At 45.3% G+C, this 26304-nt stretch overlaps 1 protein-coding gene across 4 annotated transcripts in view; it reads left to right on the top strand.

Annotated features, from left to right (window-relative positions):
* Positions 1-26304, top strand: part of LOC102564832 (solute carrier organic anion transporter family member 1C1) — a 91678-nt gene that overhangs the window by 5565 nt on the left and 59809 nt on the right. Inside the window, exons 1-6 of one of the 4 annotated variants that reach the window (XM_019489601.2) lie at positions 9879-10081; positions 12813-12960; positions 13585-13726; positions 13869-14001; positions 14783-14913; positions 20196-20342. In XM_019489601.2, the coding sequence (XP_019345146.1) occupies positions 12850-12960; positions 13585-13726; positions 13869-14001; positions 14783-14913; positions 20196-20342 (664 nt within the window). In that variant the 5' untranslated portion in view covers positions 9879-10081; positions 12813-12849. Of the gene's footprint in view, positions 1-9878; positions 10082-12812; positions 12961-13584; positions 13727-13868; positions 14002-14782; positions 14914-20195; positions 20343-26304 lie in introns of those variants that run through there. The other 3 variants (XM_019489602.2, XM_014609561.3, XM_019489599.2) reach the window with 3 other exon arrangements.

Raw genomic sequence — 26304 nt, 5'->3', positions numbered from 1 at the left:
TTCAATGGTCTACAACCATTGAAAAATGATAAATGATTGATAAAATATCTCTGTACATGTGCATAAGAAGTCTCACTATCAGTGGGTATCAAGACATTATTTGGTGCTTGCATTTCCATACAAAACACTTGCAAATAAATATCTCAGAGTGCCATTCAAACAACTTAAAAATAAACAAGGGAATAGAAACTGTTTCTGAATTGTGCACATTTTCCTGAAAGGTACACGAAGACTTCAAGATGTTTGTTAAAGCAGTCATTTTAAAGAAGAATATTTATGTGAGCTTAAAACTGAATTTCTTCATGTTTCTCCATGATGAAAGTGAAGTGAGTGAAAAGAGGCTCTCAGCTCAGATTTTTGTGGTTTTGAAAATTCTCTTTTGGATCCTACAGAAAGAATATACTCACATTCCTTCACAAGGGGAGGTGTCTGTTTTGAAAAGATGCTTACCTTTACCCAGGAAGTTCCCAAGAGTATAATTTACAAAACTATAATATGGTTTTACGTGCAATTCATGATTTAAAATGTCTTCTAAGCACTCCACATATAGAAAAAAAATACAGTAAATACTAGTTGAATGATCTCTTTCTACCAGTAGATGACATAGCTCAAATAAAGTATTATGACATAAAAAGAAGTTATAGAGCTGCAATCAGACCTGAAAGAGAAAAGTACATATTTTATTGGGAAAGGAGGAGATATTTTCTTAGAAGGCCTTCATGCCTATCAGCTATTAGGGGAAAGCAAAAATCTCTTACGAATTTCTGTAAGTGGCCTTGTTTATTTAAAACATGCTGAAAATGAATATATAACTTATTATTCTCTAAGCCTTCCAAAATCTACCCCAACTTTCTGGGTAACAGTTGAGTAGTAGATCAAACGTTGAGGTGTTGCATATTAATATTCTTGGAGCAACTGCATCACAATAACAGAGAAACCCAACAGAGACCCTGAATAAACCAGCTGATGGGACTCTGGTGAACCTCCAAGAGGCCTAGATAGCTAGCAGGGGTTTGGAATCACTCATAGGAAACCTGGAGTGGACGTTTGATTAACTAAAGGACATATGTTCTGGGATTCTAAATGTATTGTCTTTGATTGGAAAATGTGAGGAACTGGTTGATAGAAAAAAATCTAAACATGTCTGCGTTGAGTAAAGCCAAAATGGAAATGTTCTTGAGTGGTGAAGGTAAATTATGTTGGTTAGGTGATAGAAATACTGAAAGAAATTGCCTGGCTGTGATGGCAAATACAACAGTGAAGGTGTGGGTGACAGAAAGGAAGTGTAGTTAGGAAAGGATGAAGACAATCATGTCAAAGGCTAGGAAATTAATGCTTAAGATGATACAAATATATGGCATGCAAACAGACCATAGCATGGAAGAGAAAATAGTTGGAAAAATACTTGCAGAATAAGGATATCAGAGTGGGAGTTGTTATAGGACAGTTGGTTGTGTAAGATAGCATAGAGAGATTGGGATAGTAAGAAGGAGAACTGCACAGAGATGGAAGTTGAAATGAAGAATGAGTGATTATTGGACTACTGGCAAAGGAACATATTTAGAATTAGAAATGGCTGGCTTCTAGACAGAAAGAGACATTTAATAACACAGAACGTTTGGGATGGGAAAAGTGTGTCCATAACAGATAATAATATAATGACAGAAACTTTTTGAGAAGTAGTAAATCCATCCCCAGCATTGGATTGAATAGAGATCACAGATTGGTAGTAGGTGACTGTCCCAGGGGAGCGGGGGCACCGGGAGACCCCCGCGGCGGCCAAGGGGTCTGCTTACCTCCTGCAGGGCCGGAAGACCCGAAGAGACTCCACGCGCCGGCACTGCCGGCGCGGGCCATCAGCCGGGCATTTATCCGGCTGCGGCTGAGCAGCGGGGGCGGGGCACGCCGGCCGGGAGGAACAAAAGGCGGCCCTGCCGACGCAGCGGGGCGGCTGGAGGGAGAGAGCAGGAGCGCGGATCTCCAGCGAGCAGGGGATCAGCCGCCACCTGCGGAGTGCGGGACGCCGCCGGATAGAGGCGGAGCAGGCTGCGAGCAGCGCAGCGGAGAGCCCAGAGGGGCAGAGACAGGGGGAGAAGTCAGCCCCAGAGGCGGGGCAGCAGCCGGCGGGGAACTCGCCACCCGAGGCAGCGGGAGGCGTAGCAGCTACCCCGGGAGCGGGGCCAGCTGTAGCTGGTGTGGCGGAGCAGGCTGCGAGCAGCGCAGCGGAGAACCCAGAAGGGAAGAGACAGAGGGAGAAGTCACCCCCAGAGGCGGGGCAGCAGCCAGCGGGGAACCCAACACCTAAGGCAGCGTGAGGCGTAGCAGCTACCCTGAGAGCGGGGCCAGCTGTAGCCGGTATTGCGGAGCCGCCGGAGTGGGTAACGGCGGCCGAGACTATTGGGGGAGGCAGAGAGGACGGCTGCCTCCCAAGGAAGGAGGGATCAGGGCAGCACCCTCCAACTGGGTGAGGCATACCCGGCCCGAAGACAGCCTGTAGGGGCTAGGGTGCCTGAGCCGAGAGAAAGGACGAGACGAGGATGGGTGAGAGGCCAGGACAGGAAGACCTGAGGTGGCGTATGGCCGGGGTGTAGGGGAGGACGGAGCCCCGAGAGTACCTGCGAAGAGGCGTGCCGGCACCAGGGGATACCCCGAGGGAAGACCCCCCACTGAGAGAGTCATCAAAGTCGTGGCAGGCGAGTTCTGGGGTCCCCCTTAATACCAGCCGGGGTAAACCCCGGGGCGTACCAACGAAGCTCAGGGGCACAAGATCCCGAGCCCGGGCTAAGGCGGCGCGCGAGCTCCTAATCGAACGGAGGCGGGTACAGTGACTTTAAACTCAGCAATAAGATTTAACTGCATAGGAAATGGGAAATGTGGAAATGACTGAGTATAATATTATGGAACAACTTCCAAAAATTAGTATCAAGTAAGTTTCTCAAGGACAGTAGATGTAAAATAGAATGAGCTCAAAGAGGTATTTGTGAAGCAGACAGAAGAGTTGTGTAAGTAAAGAGAAGAAGCAGACAGAAGTACATATAAAAGGAAGTATTTGTGAAGCAGACAGAACAACATGTAAGGGGAAGAAAAAGAAGTCACCACATCACCATTCCAAGATTGAGCAAACAGCATAGATTCCAAAGGAAAAGGACAATGGCAGTGCAGTAACGAAAAAATATGGGAAGAATTGGAAAGACTTACGGTGATGATGATGAAACGAGTGTCGCTACACTCATATGTTGGAAGCATTAGGGCCAAAAAGCCAAAAACAGGTAGAATGGTCAATGTCAATAAGACCTTGGGTGCCTGAAGGAGGGGCATTTGTAGGTGCTGGGTTTGGCAGTCTGAGTTTGAGCACCACAGCTTCAGGCAGCGTTGTTGGAGAGACCGCAAGAGTACATGCTTGCCTTAAACCATCCAATGCCCATTCTGAGACAGTTATGAGCAATCCAGGCCCTGTAAGGCAGCTGCCATCCTGAGATGTGGAAGCTGGTGTTGGGGATGAAATTCTTTAGCCTCAGTTCTTGTGCAGCATCTCTCTTGCTCCACTGATGGAAGGTCCATGCTGTAGGTGACATGCCATCTGCAGATTTGATGAGTTTATTGGCCTTAGTGGAGAACGGGTTCCGAGACTTCAGGTGGTAGTTGGTTTTCTGACTTGTGGCTACTAGGCTGGAGGGCAAAGAATGGTCTGAATCTTGGGATTTGAGGCCTAGGGCCAAGGTAGCAGCTTGTCTCCAGATGTTGGGCAGGGGGAATGCCTGAGAGGACTGGTAAGCAGTCAACTGGGATTGGCATAAAGCATCCACTAATGGTCCTCATGACACTGTTAGGGCTGGAATCCATTAACTAACAAAGCTTATGTGAATTGGGTTAAAAGAATGTACAGTCAGTGATGCGGAACATGGAATAGTTTCATGTAACACATGATTTGAGGCAGGGTAACATGAAGCAGGGACCCATACTTTCTAATTCAGTTAAAATAATTCTTGATTCTTTACTTGAAGGCAGGAATCCTTTAAATGGAAGGAAGAGAAGTGAGGATAGTACAGAAATGCGACATCTTGATTTTTGGGGCCTAAGTACACATGATTTTGGGACAGATGAATTAGAAAAAATAAAGACTAAACAGTGATTATACCAAGTAAAAACTATCCCATAGGTTGGAAGAGTTATATTAAGAGAAGTGTTAAAAGTAGTCAGTGGATTTAAATATCTTGGCTCAGTGATCACAAGTGGCATAAGGTTTGGAGAAGAACTGATGGGAAGGTTGCAGTTTGCTTGCAACTTCTAAAGAGATGTTAAAGTATTGGTGTGGGACAGCAGTGTCTCAAGGGAAGACAAATATGATATAAAGGGCTTAATGCATGTTGTTTGCTCTGTGAGACTCAGAGATTTGGGCTCTGACAATGAGAAATTTCAGCCACTTGCAGGCTGAAGAAATGAATTTTATAACAGATACTGGGAACTTGAAAAGAGACCGAGGTGAGAAAGGCTTGCCTAAAAAACACAATAAATAGGTTGAGTAACACAAATCAATAGGCACAGGTTTACCTCATTAGGGCATATCAGAGCACCATGTGGAAGGAAGAATTATGTATTCAGGGCAAGAAGCCAAGGGGAAAATCACAAAGAAACCATGAGGTTGCAAAATGATGTGATTACAAAAGCTGGTTTCGGACAGGGAAACACAGCAAAAAGTAAGAATAGACAGGTAGAATCAATATATTGTAAGACCCGACTTGATGATTATGATAATAATATTCTCTGAGCAACTTGTATATAGCAAAACTCAATCAAAGGTGTGAATACCTTATGAACATTTATTCAAATTTAACTCAGGTGAGTGTATAACAATTTAATAAAACAGGGGCAGCAAACATACGGCCTATAGGCCAGATCCAGTTTGTGGAGCCAGATTATCTGGCCCATGAGTTTCTGTACCCTGGCTTCGCACTGCACATTGCATGAGGTGCCCTGCACACATAGCATAGGGTATCGGTCTGAGGCATGTCCTGCATGGACTGGCTGTGTATACTGGCTCTGGGGTCAGTCCAGATTGGGCTGTGCCAGAGCTAGCATGAAGAACCAATCTAGTGGGGTGCTGGATGCAGTGTGTAGTTCATGCTGGCTGCCTCTGCAATGTACAACATGCAGGGCCAGTCTAGACTGCCATACTGTATGCAGGGCCAGCATGGGACATATACTGCGTATGGTGGGAGGGCTGGACCCGGCACTGCATGTGGCACAGGGACCCAGGGCATGGGCTGCACATGGGTCCAGCCCCTATGCCATGGGCAGTGTGTACCCTGTGCTGGGTGCTGTCTGCACATTGAGCCCTGGGGCTGGTACATGTTGTGTGCCAGGGTGGCAGTTGAATTCAACACCCCTGTTGCACCCATGGACAATAGCAGAGAATTTATTCCTGTGATTTTAAGATACCACTTGCATTAATATGAGATTATGAATATGACCCTCTCTCATTCTTGTATGTTCTCTCTGAAGCAAGCACAAGCCTCCAGAAGTGCAGAGGAAGTGTAAAACTGATTATATCCAAGTATAGCCTTTTCACCTGGTGATACCTTTACTTTTTCTGTGCCAGTTCATCACTGTCAAAGAGTAGGTCTCATCCCCAGATCATCAGTAGGTTTTTGTAGTAATGGAGAAATGCATTTCAGAATGGAATGCATATTTAAAATTGGCAGTTCTAAAGCGATTAAAAAGCTATTTATTTGATAACAGGCTTGCCCTTACTACAACTGCTAAGCAAGCTTCTAGAACTGGAGTTAACTATTAAGGGTGCATGTAGCTGCCAGCTGTCCCTGGTCTATGTTAAGTTTTAAGCAAGCCACATGAATGTAGAGTGGGAATGTAGGGTTCCCAACTCTTTTTATTCTGGGAGGTTTCATCACATGATGTAATGACATTTATGATTGATCTACTGTACTGTACTCAGGAAGGCAAATGTACATTACTATTGCATTTAAAACCCCACAGGACTATTGTATATATTGGATTCAACATTTAATATTTATTTTAATGAATGCTCTATCATTTATCTCCCAGGTAACTCTCAGCAGTCTCCTGGAGATTATATCTAATTCCTGGAGACTCCAGGGCAATCCTAGAGGGTTGGCAACCCTAAGTGAATGGCGTGTACAAGTGTTCACCATGCCTAGGACCTGCATGGGGAAATCTATGAAAGTAACTTAGAGTTGGGGGATGGGCAAGTAGGATCAGGAGTGGGTGCCAGTGGGTCTTCAGAAGGGGTTGGCGGGTCTGGGCATGATCTGGGGGGGGGGGGTGTTTGTCTCAGGGGGTGGTCAGGGGACTAAAAATAGGCCAGTCAGGGTAGCAGAGGGGAATAGGAAGAGCACAGCCCTGGGGCTGGGGTGGGGCGAGCAGCTGGGCTTTCCTAAACCAAATGCCTACAGGCATTCAATAGATTGGACTAACCCATTCCTAATCTAAGTTAGTTTACCTCTTTGGTAGGCCCAACATTTTGGGACATTTTAGACCCCCCTGATGCCTGTATGGATGGGCATTTAGCTTGACATAACCCTAGTTAGTAGGGCTGTGAGAAATTTTGGTAGTTGTTTCACTTTGGAGGTGTTTCAGCCTGTTTTGGTGCCTGATACACTGAATCCAAAATGAAATGGAAGGCTTTGAAACATCTCCAAAATGAAACAAAACCATCTGAAACATTTCAGAAATGTTTCAGATGTTTCAGAGGTGCCCCCTGGGAATAGTCTTACGCAGCCCCTCAGCCCTCCTTTTAAAGTGCCAGGAGGCTGAGGCTGGGCGGGGGCTGGGGCTGGGCAGGGCAGCCATGGGAGCTTCTCCCATGGCTCCCCCAACTGGAGCAGAGGCAGGCACAGCCAAAGGAGCTACGGGAGAAGCCCCCCATGGCTGCCCTGCCCAGCCCTATCCCTCACCCGGCCTCAGCCTTGCAGCACTTTAAAAAAAACAAACAAAAACCCCACACTCTCTGACTGTAGCAGTGGTGATTGGGGCCTTGGGGGGATCATGGCAGAGGCCCCTGGGCAGTGGGGGGCAGCGGGGATCACCTTCCCACCTGGCACCCACATGGCAGCTGCCCCATGGCATGGGTGCAATGCAGTTTGGCAGGGCATTGCACGCTGTTTGGGAGCTGGGGAAGCTGGGGCTGAGTGGTGCCAGTCTCTGGGTGACTGCTGGAGCCACTCCAGCTTCCAGACAGTGCGCAGTGCCCTACCAAGCCACACTGGACCTGCACGATGCCAAGCTGCAGTGCGGGTGCCAAGCGGGGGGGGGGGGGGGGCAGGCTGTGACACAAGTCCACAGAGGCCCCAATTGCCATTGCTGCAGCCGGTGAGTGTGGGGCGCTTTTTTTTTTATTTATTTTTTTTTAAGTGCTGGGAGGCTGGGGCCAGGTGGGGGATGGGGTCAGGCAGGGCAGCCATGGGGGCTTTTCCCCCGGCTCCCCCCACCAGGGCAGAGACAGCTACAGCCGGAGGAGCCATGGGAGAACCTGCAGCTGCCTGGCAGTGCTTGCTTCTCCCCGGCTGATCTGAATCAGTGCTGAAACTGTGAAATAGGTTCAGCTGAAATGAAACAAGACAGTGATCCGAAACATCTAAATGAATCACTGTCCTCCAAAACGGCCAAATCAGAAACGGAAACAAAACATGGTAGTTTCGCAGGGCCCTGCTAGTTAGGTCAATTTAAATGTTATGGCTGTACATATTCTACAATGCAGTGAGTGCATTTACTTTATTATTATTGTGAAACCTTCTAACACTGTATTCATGCAGAAAAACCCAAAACAACTATTTCGGATCGCTTACTAACCCTACAATCTGATCCATGCTACCCAGCCTTTTCCTTGGAACACTGCTGTGAATTTAGCTGTAGGATGAGGATTATGACTAAAACAGGCCTACTGCATATGCTCATTTCATTTTTCCCCAAGTACTTTGTAATATCCTTATACTTAAAATAAGTCTTAAACACAAGTGAAGGTCACACCATGTGTAACTTTGTTCGGAAGGACAGCATATAAATCTAATAAATAAAAATGTAGTGAATTAAAGCACGATCTGATTTAATTTATTTAATCTTTTTCTCTGGAGAGATTCCTAATATTTTAAATAATATTTTAGTGGGGTTTTGCTTTGCATGTTTTAGTCAGAACATTAAGAACCAGGAAAAGCTAGCTTTACTTTAGCTAAACAAGTTTATGAGCTGAACAGACAATAGATGAATTTATTTGGAAGCCACACTCAATTTTATAACCCTTAATCTGAACTTTTGGGAGTGAAAAATTTCGATGTTCACATTCTTGACTCAGTTAAAAATAAATTTATCAGAAAGATATGAAAGATAATGTTAAAAGAATGCCAGTTAGAGAAACTCAATGAACAATTGCAAATACAATTTACAGTTGCCGTATATATGGTTATGCATAGAAGAAATAAGTTGCAGTTTGATGTGCTTACACAAAACAAATACTGGATCACAGAACACACAAACTAAATCACCCCCATGAAGATAAATTCAAGAAAAAATATCAAGCAAAGCAAATAATCAAATATTATAAATAAATAGAACTATAATCATCATACTATAATCTGTAATGTATTTTAAAAACAAAACTCAATCAAAGCTGTGAACATAATAAATAAATAGATTATTTGCAGTTAACTATTAAGCTTCTGATAAAAGCTCCCACTCAAATCTTATAAACTCTTATAGGTTACAACTTAATTTAGTTTTCAGGATTAGATAGTAAACTGTCTAGTACTCCTCTGAGTCAAATGAACCACTAGCATGCCTCTCATCTGATGATATAAAATCTGTAGTTTTGATTATACTTATAAGCAAGAGCATTTTAGAGTTTTCCTAGTTTCAGAAATCCAGCTCCTGTTGCAAAGAACTGATAGCTGATATGAAGATATTCAACAGGTGGAACAGTATTTTTTTCTTTACTAGATATAGAAGTTATGGGAAAGGGAAACAGTTTTTACTATCTTTAAAACTAATTTAAGAATAATGGTTTCTTAATTAGAAATGAAATCATTTTTTTCTCCAGACTCGGGCAACAGTTAGCAGACTATTTTTCTTCTTTTAGTTGCATTTTTTTGATTGCCTTTCCATAAGGGCTGGACTGACTTTCAGATCACAATGCTTTATTGCACAGGCTGCTTCTTCAAAGACAGCGGTGACAGGTGGATAAAACAATGTATGAGCTCTCCTAGATTGGGCAGCTGACATTTTAAACTGGTTAGATTTGCAGGGTATTCATGCATACGAGAGCCATGCAACCGGCATTCCTTTTGCTTGGCCACACTGCTACCAGTGCGCTGTCTCCACGGAGATGAATGGAGCTGTATACCATTTTTATGCTTCCTACATCTCTAGTTTGGCTCCTGGCTTCTCTTAACTGCTCTAATTTACATGCACTTGTAACAACCTCCCAACACCTAGTGCATTTTTCCTAAATGTATTAGCATTCCTGTGTATTCCATTCTAACTAAGGCAGCTTTACTGGGTCTTTGCATCATGGTTGTGACTCAGAGGATCTGTATACCGAGCTCTCTAGATACAACTCCTTATAGTGAATTCAGCCCTCAGCTTCTCTGCCGAGATGTCCCTCCAGAATATCCATTAACACAAGCTGCAATGTTTGTGATACAGACACTGGGAAACTGAGACAATGTCATCAAACTACTTTCACGCAGGCCACCAAACAGCTATCGCATAGTAGAACTTTCACTTTGAAAGGGCCCTTAATCCAGCTTTAGCTTTTAATCTAAAAAGAGAATGAAGAAAACAGGTTTGTTTGTTTGTTTTTTCCGGGGAGAGGCTGGTACCACTTGTGTTCTTGCGGGCACAACGCCAGATTTATGACACACAGATATCTCCTTTCTTCTGAAAAGCTTTTGCTTCACTGGCTTGAGGAAAGTCCTGTAAAAAGGTTTGACAATGTTGTAGTGTATTTGCTAATTTTTTTTAGAAGTCAGCCTCCTGGCTGTAACATTACTTTGGCTCCTTGCCGGAAGCCTTTGGTCACTGAAAAGAACAGACCGATGCAGAAGTAGCAGAGGTAAGTTCTCTTTCTTCTTCCTCTGTTTCACCTCATTTGCATTTATTATATTTCACACCCCTCTTTTTATGTGCTTTTCACCTGCTCCAGGAGAAAAAATGATTTAACACTGCAGGTCATGGTCCTGTGTATTAGTTGTTACTTGACCTTATGAAAGAGCATTTAAATTCACAAAAAGTACAATAGAACTGTGATAAATTAGATTTTTTTTTTAAAAGGACAAATATTGTTTGCAGTGGGGTATTTTACCTCACTGTACCATAATAAGTTATTGCTAGTGACTGATTTGAGCATGAGCTAGTGGCATTTTCATTGTTTTATTCTTAAAACAGGGGTTTATTATTTTGTCAGTAGTAATATTACACACCAGTCACTAAATATTTTACTGATTTCCAGGAAAAGCAGGAAAATGCCTACATAGTGTTTAATATTAGAATTTAAAGGTGAATTCTTAAGCATAGGGAGAAGAAAAATCACATAATAAGTTAAACATTATGTGCCTAACAAGGTCCTGGTATTTTGCAAGCCTAAGTTAATAATCAGCAGAAGATAAGTAAATATGGAACGTATTTACTTTGGAAGACTATTTCAGCCATTGTCTTATCAATTCTGGGCCATGTTTGACCACACAATATGTTAACGATCAAGTGAATACCTATTAGATTTGAGATACAATTCTAACTTGTTTGATATACTCAGTAGCGCTTAAGACAACATTTTCAGAAGGTTGGACATCTAAACTTGGGAGTCTGTATAGCTAAAATGTGACTCTGGGCTTTTCTGAGTATTTATGGAACATTCAGAAAAGGAATGGAAGTCACCTTAGACAGCTATCAGACTCTGGTTGGAAAAGCAGACCAAGAGGGTGAAACAGGAATAGGTTAAAGAGTTGGGTAGTCATCCTCAATTTTCAGGACCTCTAAAACACTAGCCACTAAAGCATGTGCCTATCTTTTCATCTCTTGTACAACTCATCCTAAAGCCCAGGTCTGAAATGCCCACCTGGCTAAAACTAAATATCTCATTTCTCTGCTCTTCATGCAAGGAAAGTCATGCCCTCATACAGAATTTGGCCTTCATACTTTCTTATTTGCTAAGGTTTCAGTGTTTTCTTTTGGATCCATTGGTTTCTCTAGAGTTGGTTTGTCCACATAAGCCTGTTTAGATAGGGTCACCTCTTCTTTCTGAGGCCCTGTGTAAGCGTTACATTTCTATTGGGAGAATTATCATTCTCCTGGTACAAATGAGAAGTCTACAAGCATTCACTGAATTTCTCCTGAGGAAAAAACACCTCCAGGTCTCAACCAAGAAGATGTCTCCTGGTCTGGTCTGAAAGGGAAGGGGATCAGCAACAGCTACTCCCTGACTCTTCCCTAAATTGGGGATTGCCTGGTTTAGGGAAGGACTGGGGACTTTGCCCCACTGCTCCGTCCCCCTGCCCTCCCAGACCTGTCACTACTCCTTGCCTCTTCCCCAGGACATTCTCTGGTTTGGGGAAGAGATTGCGGGGGGGGGGGGGGGGGGGGGGGGCTGTTGCCAGGCCTCGCATTGCCACTCCTGGACCCAGATGAGCAGTGGGGGTAGGATAGGGGATTGCAAACCCTCCAGGGGCCAAGAATTGGGCTCAGGGAGACTGTCCCCAAGCCCAGTTCCCTGGCCACAGGCTTAAATGCTGCCCCTGCTACCCACCTGGGTGGTGGAGGCAGGGATAACAGAGCTCCAGGAGCCAGGACTGGGGAAGCTGTCTGTGCCTCAGTTTGAGGCCCCACAGGCTTTAAATGTCACATGTACCATTCAGTTGGGTGACACAAAAGGCAGTTTATTAAAAGCTGGGGAACCAGGACTCAAGGTCAGGGAAACTCCATTTCTGGCTTTAAATTGTGCCATGTGCAGCTCATCTGGGCTACATACAAGAGGATTTAAAACCCTGGTGCTGCCTATTGACAGCCTTTCCCCTTCCCCAGCAGGAGAGAGGGCAGGCTGTCAATTAATGAGCTTCCCTAAAGGCTGGGGTGGCCCAGGGCACAGCCCTGTAGTACACCCTGACTAGAGAGCTCACCTGTGTAGCTCTCCAGGCAGGGTACTGGAACGAATGTACAGCTTCCAGGCTATTTTTCTATAAGAAATTCTTACTGGTAGAAATGAATGTCTTTATGCAGCCTAGAGCATTCTAGTTAAGAAAGTCTTTTGCACCATCATTAAAACAGTGCTACAAATATTACCCTCACATGATGTAGTTTCATGAGAAGTACTTATTGAAGAGAAGCATTCTCCTTCTAGCTTATATTTTTTCCTAAGGCACCTTTCTTTGTGCTGTCATATTCCTTCTATTGTGTTGTCTCCCTCCTCTTTTGTCAGTAATAATTATCTGTCTTTATTAGGCTCTGATCTTGCAGACATTTAGCCCACAAGTCACTTATCTCATTTTGTTCCCCATACAGATATTTACTGACTGGTTGCAAGTTATCTTGTGTTTGATAAGCTATATAGATTAAAATGTGAGATTCTGCATCTATTAGGCATGTTTTTCCATCTTTAAATTAATTTGGTGACTCTCCTCTGAACTTTCTCCAGTTCATCAATAACATCCTTGAATTGTGAATAAGAATAGGGCCTCTCATTTGTAAATCTCAAGGCAGGGTCTTTCCATTTCACCAGTTTGTAAAATACCATGCATACCTTTAGGGCTACATACAGAATAACAACTCACATTGATGTTTTTTCCAAACAGGGAGGCATATATGTTTCCACTCTAGAAGAGCAACACCATGGAAAAAAGAATCATTCCTGACCAAATCAAAGACAAATCACTTTCCCAAGACAAAAGTGTTGGGCCACTTCCTGCCAAAAGAATACATCCTACTTTTTCAAAGTTAAAGGTATAAAAGATATCGCTCATCACATACTAACTTTAAAATATTGAAAATGATGATTTGATGTTTTATAAAGATCCAGTGAATTTATATGATAGTACTTTACACTATACATGAGAGATAAGAAAACATTACTGCTTTGGGTTTTGAGCCCAAGCCTTATGAAATCAATGAGAATATTCAATGTGTTTCAGATCAGGATGTACTGTGGTAATGGTGTAGCAGCAACAATGATGAAAAAAACAGCTACATCATTGTTGTCATTGTCATCATCATAAGTTTTATGCATGAAAGTTCTCAGGGAAGAAAATACCTGAAACTCAAATAAAGCTGGTAGACAGTGCCCTGTCCAACAGCCCTTCTCAGATTGGACATGAAAATATAGAACATACTCAAAATTAAATTCAAATATTTTTATTGCAAAGCAGGAGTCTTTGTAAGTCAACTGAATAATAAAATACAATCTCTGCTTTAATGGAAACTATTGAAAAAGGCTTTTTACACAACAACTATAGAAGAACAAAGTATCCAATCTGTGAATTGCCTCTCCAGATTGGATGAATAAACCATTCAGGTGTTGAGAAAAAAAAAAGTTGTTCTTCATAAACTCTTTTCCCCCTTTTTCTTCAGCTATTTCTTGGGGCACTAGCATTTTCCTTTTTTGCAAAAGGACTTTCTGGAAGCTATGTAAAAAGCATATCAACTCAAATTGAAAGGAGATTTGAAATCCCATCATCACTTCTTGGTATTATTGATGGTAGCTTTGAGATAGGTATGTACATTTCTCTTTCTCAAAGTAAAAGTATGTGCCTTGGTAATGGAGGCATTAGAAATATATGGACTACTAGCAATGATTATGTTTTGAATCTGTTATTCCTTTAGTAGTTTTGCTTACATATCTTCTAATGGTACAGGTAACTTAATGGTGATGATACTGGTGAGTTATCTTGGACCAAAAGTTCACCGACCAAAAGTAATTGCTGTTGGATGTCTCATCATGTCACTTGGAACATTTTTATCAGTGATGCCTCATTTCCTAATGGGACGGTAAATATGGCTGATTGGTACACTATGCACCATTTGGACGTGAACGTTTAAAGTGGATTCCTTTTAATATATTTGCAGTAAGCTGAACTGCAAATTTCAGTTTCCTCTGAATACTGGATCAGTAGCATTATAGGGCAGATATTTTGCTATTCATTGACTCTGATTTATTCACTGAGAGCCTGTCCTGAGCTTCTCAGCACTCTAGCTGTTGTAGTATCCAATTCAGTTCAGGCCAACTGCTTTTCAGACAGATTTCTCAATCTATGCTGAGCTCTTGAGCGGCTGTGGCTAGCCTATGATTCATACCAAAGTTAGTCATGGCTGTCACTACTATGTAGGTATACCTACAGATGCTGTAAAGGACAACCATGCTTTTCATGTGTGAACCATTGACCCTCTTGCACACCACCATGAACAGCAGAGCATTTCTTCCTTACTCTTCTGAACAAAGACTAGTTCAAATCATCCAGCTATTTGAATGTGCATCTAGTAAAATACTGGAATTTTGTAGTCAGAATTACCTTTAAAAATTAATGTGGCCAGGGCTGGCTTAAGGAGTAGGCAGCCCCTAGCTGTGAAGGCAGCACTATAGTCCCCTTTGGAGGTCTTTCAAAAGCTATCAGTTAGTCTTCTTGGGGTGAACTCTAAATTGTGGTTCAAGTACCTATAGGACGGGAGAGTTGATGTACAGAGACATTTCCTGAATGCTAAGGTCATATACAGTATTTGTAGAGGACAAGTCTTTTATATTTCAACTACAATCTACACAGTTGTTTTCCAGTTATAATTATGAAAGAATATCAGTTTCTATCAACAACTCCTCAACAAGTTTATCAGCATGCTCCCCAACATTATCTTTGCATCCTTCAGCTTCAGATGATATGGAAGCAGCTGAAGAGCTGAAAGATTCTGGTAAGCAAAGGCTCTATAATTCAAATTTCTCTTAGTTATCTTCATTTTCTTTTTTTATTGATCACTAAAAGGAGACTCAATACATGCACACATGGAGATAATGGAAACACTAATATGTATGTGTATGTTGCTTGAAGAGACAATATGGAGTTAGAGGCCAAATCCAAAAAAAAGATTTAGGTGTCTAAACTGGGCTATAGATGGACTTTAGGTGTGTGCATGCATTAAAAATCCAAATCCCCAAAGCCTCTGCTTAGTGGCCACCTAACTCTGGGGGCAACTAAATGCACTAGGCACTTCCCTTGTGGATCCAAAGTTCCATACGTACCTGTAATGCCTTCTGCAAATGCCTAGAAGTGCCTCAATCTGAGTACCTAGCAGGTGCTTACCTACTGTCTAATTCCATTTCCATTCAGAAACAATGTGAGAAGATGCCCAAGATCCTTGAAAGGCCCAATCATGGTTCATGCTTCACAGTTATGGAATTCAACTGGGAGAGTGGTGTTTTAGGGCATTTATATGGAGCGGGGGGGGACACCTTAACTAGCAATGCTCTGAGAACCGTGATAATGAAAAGCTCCAAGAGCATCACGTGTATCAGCATCCCTGCACTGAAAAATGACGGCAGGGTGCTTTGAACTAAAGTTCATCAAATAAGCTTTAGTTTAAACTGCCCCACTGCCATTTTTCAGCACAGGGATGCTGATACATGTGATGCTGGAGGATGCTGGAGCACGTTAAATTTCCATGCTCCAGCAGACTCAATTAATCAAGTGCTCTGATGTGCTGGAATTACAGTGCATCAGAGAAGGCTCCCTGCATGTGTATAGGAGCCCTTAGGTTCTAATTCCTCTTCCTAAGGTTGACTATTTTACATTAGGTTATAAACAGACATTGTCTTTGGAGCAGGATCAGCTGTGCTGGGGTGTGTGTCACTGATGCCATTGTCCCACAAGCTCAGGCCTAAGTACCATGACCATAGGAGTTCCCTCACTTGCACATGTGCACCCCAAGTTGTTGTGTGGCAGCCTGCAGGCACATATCCTGAGTTGGGGTGCAGCAGTGAGATATACCCCATGAGGGGCAGGGGGCATGGTTCCTGCACTTGCAGACATGTGCCCTGAATTGGGGCATGGCAGCCTGATATGTGCTGCAGGAAAACTCTGCAAGGGGATTCCCCAAGTGTGCCTCTGCAAACATACCCTAGAAATGCCCATGCAGGAGAATTCCTATCATACACAATAAGCAGATGTGCTCCCATTTAGGCTAGGGACAGACATTCAAAAAGCCCAAGCCTGAATTGATTCAATCTTTGCAGTTTAGTTTAACCTGCAGACATTGAACTGATTTGCAAATGGATAGAAGTTCACTTCTGATTCGGGAAATGCAGGCACATGTCTGCAGTGGCTCAGGCTAGAAGCTGGGGGACACTACTGTGAACTCTCCCTTCCCTTCTACAGTGCTGAGCTGGGGAGGGGGGCATGGCCCCACCCTGCCTGCAAAGTCCCCAGATGGGGTGTGCCTGGAGGGGGAAAGGGAAGCAGCCTTCACCAGGATTTCTCCCCCCACCCCCAATGCGTTGCTCAAGGGGCAGGAGTGTTGCCAGACCCCAGCCCCTGGCTAGCACTCTGAGGCAAAGGTGGCAGGGGGAGGGGAGTGGAGGGAGGACTGCTTGTGTGGAGTGCATGCATTTGTTGATGATACTGAGCTTTTCAATATCTGTCTCCCTGCTTCTTCATACTGTCTGCAGCAAACTGAGGGCACTCACAGGTCCCATGCATTGCAAACCAGGTCATTTCTCACATCTCTCTCTGTCCCTTCTTGAACATTGACAAAGTGCAGCCTTTGAAGCAAGCCAGCATCTAGCAGGGAGCTTATCAGAACACAAAGCTTATCAGATAATCAAGAAAACCAACTTCTCTCTCATTAGTTCAAGCTCTTCTTAATCATCTTTTTCTAAGGCATTTGTAAGGAAGAACGGAGGGACATTACTAGCTGGCCTGCTGATTAATTCCAAAAAGCCCTAAGTGGACACTGTTCTGTCTGCCTTTGTTCCAGTGAAATTGGAGACACACACACATAGATACCTCTCAGCATTAGCTAGCATGGGGATAGCATGACCATGACCAGATGCCATCTGGGGTCCATGCTGCTGAGGTCCATGCTGTGGGAGAGGGGAAGGAGGGAGGGAGGGATCCCCCTGCTCCTGCTTGAGAAATGAGCAGCAAGGACGGGGTGGGGCAGGGGAAAACCAAGCAGATACTGCTGTGCCTGCTGTCTCCACCTCCTTCTAAGTCAGCTGGAGCTCTGGTCAGGGAGGAGAGTGGCGGGGCCAGCCCTGCTCTCTGGAGCAGACAGCCCAGCCCAGCCCAGGGCTGAAAAGCATGCTGTGATGCTGGGGGACTCTGATTTAACATAAACCAGGGGTCTGGGACACAAGGTCCATAAACTGGTTTGACCCAAATTAGTTAAGTCTGATACTACATTCAACCAGGTTTATCTTAAATCAGTTTTGGCCATTTTGAAACTGGTTTATGTGCACTGAATTTATGTTCTGTTACAGGTTTAAACTGGTTTCTGATCGCTTTAAAGGGTTTGTGTATAATTTCTGTCCCTAGCCTTAAGGAATCACAAATTGTGACTACTTTTGGTTACAGCAACATTTTTGGGCACTAGGATGTCTGTTTGCATGCATTTGTGCCATTGTAAATATTTTTATGGCAGCACTAGGGCAGTAACATAACTACAGGTGGGCAAGAGTGCACCTATTGAGTCTGCACCCATGCCATGCCAGGGACTTTGAAGCAGTTCTCAGCTACTGTTGTTTTAAGATGGTGGGCAGAGCACATGACAGCAATTCGGTTGGGACTGTTTACAAGTTACCAGCTGGGTAAGGCTGGTGCCCCTGCCCCTGCTCTCAGACCTGTGCCTCCTTCACCCCTGCTTTCTGCAGCCTGATCCCTGCTTCCTCTCAGAACCCATGCCTCCATAATCCTCAGAATCTGTGTGATCCCCCCTACCTTGCTCTCTCACATGTTTTGCCCTGGGCACCAGCTCAGCTTGTTACACTACTGCACAAGCATGACATCTGTTTTGTGCCCTTAGACTGTCAGTCATACAATCAGACTGGGCCCTGGCTGGGAAGGGGTGGATGCACTAGGCCTGTGCGAAGTGGCAAGTATTCAATTCAGATTCAGCCAATTTGGAGGAACAGTGATTCGATTCAGTGATCTGAATCACTGTCCCGATTCGATTTGGCCTAATCAGATTTGGCCATAGACTAAACAGGCAGCAGTCCTTGAGGATGCTGGACACAGCTACCTTCAGCTGGTACATCTGTTGTAGTGGATGGAGGGGGGAGGGAAGGTGTGTGGGTGGGGGCAGATCAATGCCCCCACAGTGAAGGAGGGATTGGAGCTGGGACAAGCTGCCCAGCCAGGGCTTGGTAGTGCAGGACTTGGGGAGGGGGGCTCCCGCCACTGCGTGCCGCCATGTGCTGCTGGTCCAGGAGGTCATAGGAGCAGGTATGTGCCCCCAGATCTGCGCAGGGTGGGCTGGGCTGCTCTCTGGATAAGCAGTGAAAGGTACTGGGAGTGGGGGCTCTGCCCTGCCACCACCTGTCCAGCTGGGCCGGCGGGTGGGGGTGTGTGATGCAGGCACAGTTCACTCTGGGTGGAAGGCACTGGGAGTGGGGGCTATGCCCTCCCGCCACTCACCCATCCGGGGTGGGGAGGTGCGGTACAATGCCACCGCGCTGCCTCAGACAAGTGGCGCGCAGCGGTGGAAGCTGCTTCAGCCTCCCCGCACCTCCTGGACAAACCACGGCTTTGCCCTGGTTGGGTGAGAAGCAGCAGGGCAGGGCTGGCAGCAGGGGCTATGGGTAATTTTAGGGTGGCTGCAGCCCCCCCATAGACCCTGCTCCACTGTGCTGTGCAGGGCAGGCAGAGCCAGTGCTGCGCTCTGGGCTGCGGCTGGGGCTAGCTGCTTAGAGCACAGTCTTGGCTCCACCTGCTCTGTGGAGTGCAGCCTGGTGGTGGGCAGCTGGGCTAGCCTCCCAGAGTGCAGCCCAGCTAACGCAAATCTGGGGGCACATGCCCGCTCCCATGCCCTCCTGATCTGGCAGCACACAGCAGCACACAGTAGCGGGAGCCCCCCTCCCTGAGTTCTGTGTTGCCATGGCTGGGCAGCTTGTCCCAGTCCTAGCCCCAATCCCACCCTTGCTGTGGGGGCATTGATCTGCCCCCAGCATGCCCCTTCCTTCCCCGCTCTGCCTACTACAACAGACTTACCAGCTAGAGGCAGCTGTGTCCAGTGTCCTTGAGGACTGCTGCCTGTTTAGTCTATGGCTGAATCTCTGAATCAGCGCCCAATCTTTTCTGAATTGATTTGGAGTCTTCCAACTCAATTTAGACTTTTTAATGGGTCTCCCGATTTGATTCAGATTTGGAGATTCAGCCGCCAAACTGGGCTGAATCTCCTCCAAATTGAATTGGCTACTGAAGCTTCACACAGCCCTAGGATGCACCTCCCTTGCAACCCTGACACAGACCTCTGTGCTCTGCATCTCCTATTGATTAATTCTAGGCACTTCTCTCTTTTAGGTGACTAACTATACCCATATACTGCACTAGGAGCATAAGTGTCTGACTCTGCATTTGGGATTCTATTCTTGGGTCCAGATGCCCACAGCTAGCTATTGCAGCACTGAATTTGTAGGTGTCTAAGTTCTTTATTAGATCTGGCTGTATGTGTAAAAGTTAGCCAGATTAGTGTTTCCCATTATTTACCTGCATGTGCAACTTTCTGTGTTTCTACTACTGACTTGGGAAGAACATGTATCAATGGCCGCAATTAAGTAAAGAATTGAAGTCCATGCTTAACATTAATTACATGTTCAAGTCCCCTTGATTCCTGTGTGGCTACTTTCATGAATAATCACAATCAGGCCCCTTACTAGGTCATCCTGCTTGCAAGATTGCTCCCCTTTCCCAAAAATTATTGTGGGAATTTCACTGAGGCATAAAGACACTTGTCATGGTATTACAATGGGTGATATTGCAGCAGAACACTAATGATTTTTGTCCAGAAAAACAATCTTCAGGAGATAGTTTTTTACATTCAATCTAAGGTGATACTTCCAGAAGGAGTAGAAGAGGCAGAAGGAAAAAAAAAAATGGGAATAAAATCCATAATGGGTGTTCAAAGGGCACTATTTCAATTTGCATTGCAAAGTGGTGTTTCTGAAAGCTCTGTTTTAAAAAATGTATGTTGATTTCTTGTAGAATGTGAGAAAACAGCAAATTCCTATCTGTGGATGTTTGTACTCATGGGAAATCTATTACGTGGAATTGGGGAAGCACCAGTTATACCACTAGGGATTTCATATATTGATGATTTTGCCAAAGAAGAAAACTCAGCATTTTACATAGGTAATCACTCAAATTCTTTTCATTAGCACTTCTGTACCAAAATTTAAGCATAAAACATATTCCACCAGCTGTAATCTGTATTCTTCTTGACACTATGAAGATAAGCAAGGAATGCTAAAGGTGTTCCATGCATTCCTTATTCCCAATGGCTCTTTCAGCATAGATAAGTTTGCTGCTTGTAAGGACAGAAACTGTAAGTGGTCCAAGTGGGCCATGAAAAGCTACAGGTGGCTTTAGAACTACAAGATGAGTATCCCACTCTACAAAATGAATGGTGAGAGATCATAGGTGTATACAACAGAAACAGGAAGCACACACATCCTTTTTTTCCCCCCATCCCACTCTTTTCCTTCAAGATAGTGAAGGAATTATTATAAATTGTAACAAAAAGCAGTCAGAGGCACAGACACATTGTTTGGTTTTTGTAGGCATCATGGAATAGATACATTTGCCTGTTAGATAAATGTTATGTTTTATTACAGTCTTTCTTCTATGCAGTAACAGATTGGCCTGGTGCTGATACCCTCATTTTTTATGAGCAGTACCTTATTCCATAAAAGTCACATTACCATCAATGGGTACTCTTGAGGAACAAGACACTGTTCAATGCAACTCAGGGTATATGGATCAGTGTGGCAGGGTGCCATTTTGGCTTTTTTTTTTTTTTTTTTATGCATAGGTCAGTGTGTGCGCCCCCATCAAGTCTTGCTGAATTTTCCTTCTCTGGGGATTAGCTCCACCCCACTCCCCTCCTTTTACTTTCCTGCCATGACTTGATGTTACTTGGTTCTAAAAAAAAAGAGGGAGGCTGACATACAGGTTCCCAGACAGGCTCCAGGCTTACCACCTGTAGGATAATGAGCTGTTGCCTTAACAGCAAAATGCACGCCCCTACCTCCCCTTGACTTGCCCCGTGCCTCACAGATGTTTTATAAAGTTCTCTTTATGTTGGGGTCTCAGCTGCTGTGGTCTTACCCCCTCTCTCTCTAGCTAGGCCTGTCAGTCAAAACCCACTAAGCAGGGCTTGACTCCGAGGCTCTAGCTGTCTAACTCGCTCAGGCTCAAGGCCCTCCATTCCATGCTGTCCACAACTCCAGGTCTACCGGTCCTTCTGCACTGTGCCCCTGTGGTGCCAGGCTGTTTGGGCTTCAGCCCCCTTTGGCTTTGCCCCTTTCACCTAAGTCCACCCACTAGGACCTGGCTTCAAGGCTCCTTTTTTCCCTTCAAGTGCCTTTGGGCTCGTGACCCTAGTGTAGCAGGGCTTCTTGAGCCCTCTACCATGACGCCCCTTGGCACTAATGAGGCCTCCTCTTCCCCTACAGCCTTAGCCACAAACCACCAGCGTTTCAACATTAAACGTAAACCATAGGCCCCTATGCCCATATAATGAAAAAAAAAAAGAGAGAGACAAAGTGCCCACTTACATGTGATTGTGCTTTGGTCTCACAGCATGGCATATTCTTCCCAAGGAGGCTGCTGCAGCTGCTCCATAATCATCAGAAGTCTCTCTTTCTGCTGCCTCCCTGTTACAAGACCACTCTGCTTCCTGGCGACAGGGATAGGGTTCCCTGTTACAATTAGGTTTATTATTTTCCAGTTGTTTTACCATACTTACTCAAATCCAAGACAAGGTTTTTATCCCCATTCAACATGGGGAGAAAAATGCCCCTTACCTTGGATTTGTGTACAAGGTGGAAGGGCAGGAGACCAGGGGGAGCAGCTGCTCTGGCTCTGATTCCAGCCTCATGCCTGGGTTAGGGCCTGAGTCAAAGCTGTAGCAGCTGCCTGTCCCCCCACATCGCCTGCCCCCAACAGCTTCTGCCCCCTCCCCCCCAGGTACTTACTGTCAGGCATGGCTCCAGTTCCATTCCCTCCCAGGCATGGAGCACATGGAAGCTCCAGCCATGCCGCAGCGGTGGCGGTAGCTCTGGCCCTGGGACACTGCTGTGTAAATGGGAAGGGACTGGAGCTTCCATGTGAACCATTCCCCAAAGAAAGTGGAGCCAAAGCCATGTCTGACTGTAAGCAGCTGGGGGGTAGGGGGGAAAAGGAGAGGGGGCAGAGGCAGGGGGGCAATGGCTGCAGGGGGCAGAGAGTCCAGAGGCAGGTGGTAGGCAGAGGCTGCAGGGGGGGACACATGGCAGGGGGGCAGTCACCACAGGGGGACTAGCTGCAGGGAGGACAAGTGGGGGGCAGGGGGAAAGGAGGATGCTTGCCTCCCCACCACATGCCCTCTTGATGCTGCTTTCCCTGAAAGCTGTCTCATATTTGAGTAAATATGGTACATACAATGAGGTAGAGGCATTGACATGTGAATGCTCTGTTTTATTTAGTGAGTTGCATTTACTTACTCGATTGGACTGAACATTTAATGGTCTGGTTGTTGTAGTTTACTGTTAACTTTACAGCAACACAGAGGACCAAGCCTGCAATGGAATCTCAGTAAACATCATGCTTATGAATAGCCAAATTGAATTATAGTTGGGTGCATCTACGTGTTCAATTAGTGCAGCACATTAAACTCTGGCGCAGTTTACAGCGGAGTTAATGATTTCCAGGCACAGCATCTACATGTGTGCCTGGGACCGCAGCAGTTTGAATCACTGAAAGGCAGACCTAGGCTGGCAGCAGGTTTGGTATGTCAGCCCTGGGCTCCGGGTCACAGCATCAAGTGTTGGAGGGGCTGGCTGGGGCATGAGAATGCCCAAAGAGTGGAGCTGTGTGGCTAAGTGGCAGGCAGGGGTCTGGCCCCCTGGTGACTGAGCTGACCAGGTGCAATTTACACCTGAGTCAGCATTTACACACGTATTTAGGTGCAGCTGTTTTCATTGCTGTAAGATAAGACTGCCCCTGACAGCACTATCTTACAATGGCAAAAATTAATTTGCTGTAGTCTAATAGTGTTGCACAAGGAGACTGTGATGCTTTACACTACAGCAAATTAGTCTACTGTGCAGTTAAGCACACATATAGATGTAATCACTGATTACACAGGTTTTCCACACTTTAGTAGTGTTGCTAGCCATTAAGTTTATCACTCTACAAAAAGAATAATTGGCAATGAAAATGATTTAATTAGTGCACTCCACTTCCATGTGTTTCCTTCAGAGAGGTTGAGTTCTGCATGAATGAAAATTTAGCAGCAAGCATGACACTTAAAGGTCTAATCATGTTTCTGTTCAGTCTGATGGTTTCAATACGGACAGGACTGAGGCCAAGATTTGCCATCATTTTTAAAACTGATTACATGTGGTAACAACTCAGCAGGATATAAGCCAGATGAAATAATGTTGATTTACAACAGCTGAGAAACTGCTACTTTACCTGTATGTTTTCACTCTTTATTGTTAATGGTCAGAGCTATTCAATAATGACAAAGACTGTGATTTAAACATTAGGGCTGTCAAAGCTTTGATTACTGATTCAATTTGGCAGAGATTCGTCCCAATCAGTGGCTGAATCTGAATTGAATCAGGAGACCCTTTAATCTTTCCGAATCGAATCGGAACCCTCTGAATTGATTCAGAGAGATTCGGAAAGTGTTTGGAGGACTGTAAAAAAGTCACCAGAGGCTCTTGTGGTGTAGTCTGTTTGCATTGGTGGGTTGCTGGGAGGAGGGAGTGGAGAGCAAGGGTGCAGCCACTTCTGAAGCACAGGTGGCTGCTCCTGCACCTTCCCTTTGCCAAATATTGGATCCACCCCTGTGAGAGCATATTGTTTCATGATGGAAACTTTTGATCATTAGCTGAACAATCACTGTATTAAAATGCATAAAACAGTACACTTGTCAATTTAAACAGACACCTTGAAACAATATCTCCACATTTTCTGATGTAAAGCAAAGGGATGATAATGCCAAGTGTGCCTGGTCAGACAGGCTCTTATATTCATTTGGTCAGGGATTCTTTGTCCCATTGAAAACAATAAAATAAAGAAATTACTTCAGGGTATAAGTTTTAGTGCAGCTGAACGTGAACAGCGTGTGCCCCCAGCAGCTGGGGGGGGGGGGGGGGCACAGTGGCGGTGGGAGTGGCAGGAGCATGGTGGCAGTAAGCAAGGGAGCTCGTGTAGCCACCGCTGGTGCTGTCGGCGGTGGGGAGGGGCGTGGTGGCAAGTGCCAACCAAGGGTTGCTGACTACCTGCAGACGCTGCCGGCAGCATTGGTGGCGGCCTGTGTTAACCGCGGACCACCCACAGATGCCACTGGTGATGTCAACAGCACCTTTTTACAGGGGGTGAACCACCACACTTGGGGGTGCACGTGCACCCGTGTGCACCCCCTACGTATTGCCCCTGCAGCTGAATGATCTGGGCTGGTAGTCTCACAATGGGTTTTTGAAACCCAAATCACTCAGAAACTTTAGAGTGTTATCCCATTTGATTCCTTGCAACTAAAGATCAGCGTAAAGTGAAGGGGAAACCTTACAGTCTCTGTAGGAATTGCCTTTGAAATATTTTTAACTAATCAGTAAAACCAAATTGCATCATATTTCACTTAAAAATATTTCAGCAAGATGCTGTGTGGGCCTTTCAGGCTTGTACTAAACCTTGCTGCTCAGCCATCTGCTGCTTCTTGCATCTCATCCTCCTTTGTCCCTCTTCCACCCATGGACTAATGTTAGGGTTACTGTATTTCCAATTTCAAAAAAGGAGACACCTGTGGGAGGAAGGGGGTATATGATTGTGGGGGGTGGGTGGCAGTGATATGCCTGTGCCCTGCCCCTGCCCCTCACTCCCAAGCCATAGTACCCCACCCCCCAGACCATGCTGGTGCTCTTCACTCCCAACCCGCAGCTCCCTGCTGATACCCCGACCCACAACCCCATGCCCTTCCCCCCACTAACCCTGCTGATGCATCTCATTCCTGACCTGCAGCTCTCTGCCCCCTCCAGCCTTGCAGCCTATGCAGCTCCCTGCTGCCCCCAAAGAACCTCCCCAGCCTGCTGCAGCCCCAGTGCTGGCAGGCGCGCACACACACACACACACACACACACACACAGTTCTTTGCTAGGGCAAGCCAGGAACTGCTCAGAAAGCAGAGGCAGAGCAAAATCCCAGATATTTGCTGATATTTTAAAAAAAACGCCCGGACATAGATGGGAGGACCCAAAAAGAGGACATGTCTGGGAAAACCTGGATGCATGGTAATCCTAACTAATATTATTTTTATAGCCCTGCAAGTGCTGCAGCACTTTGAAGAACTAAAAAATGTAGCACTACATGCAGAGTCCCTCAGTTGGAGCATTAAGAAATCACTATGAAGGCATACAGCATCAATTCATCAGCCAGGAGCCATAGGTAGGGGCAGATCTAGGAGGGTGGGGTGGTGTGGACACATCCCTTTTTGACTGTGCACCATATTTGCAGTGAGCTCTTGGAGCTCATCAACATATCAGGGAGAAAAAGAGCATCCAGGATGACAACAAGCAACCACAACCTTTTCAGCACTCTAGCAAATGCTCACTGAGCTCTCTTCAGCACCACATTGCAGAAAAGGCTGTCATTACACCCTTGTCACTCCGATCATAGGCATGGTATGGGACTGTTCAGTTCTGTGGCTCTGCCTTCCCATTATCTCTCCTGAGTTGGTTACAGGGAGTGTATGTCAGGTCCCAGGGCTGCCCCAATCACTGACAGCTTGCCTATCCACTTTCTTTTCTCACAGGGGCGGGGAATCAGGCAGTAAATTGGTGGCAGCATCACCTCCAACACTCTATCCTTCTTCCTTTGGAGGGTGGAGTGAGGAGAGCATTGGGGGACTGAAAGACACCCTGTGGTGAGCAGTGCATTGCATAAATATTGCATATAGTGTTATAAAATGTAGCCCTACAGAGAAGTTCCTGTTTCATTCAGGTACTTTTTTGTGGTGCTTCTGCTATTTTTGTATCAATACAGGGGCAAACACATCTGTCTGCTTGAACTGTATAGCACTTTGAAGGCATTTGGAGAACTACAAATGTAA

This window comes from Alligator mississippiensis, chromosome 4 (genome assembly GCF_030867095.1).
Source record: "Alligator mississippiensis isolate rAllMis1 chromosome 4, rAllMis1, whole genome shotgun sequence".
In the NCBI taxonomy this organism is placed as follows: Eukaryota; Metazoa; Chordata; order Crocodylia; family Alligatoridae; genus Alligator; species Alligator mississippiensis.
This window is presented reverse-complemented; position numbering and strand designations above follow the sequence as displayed.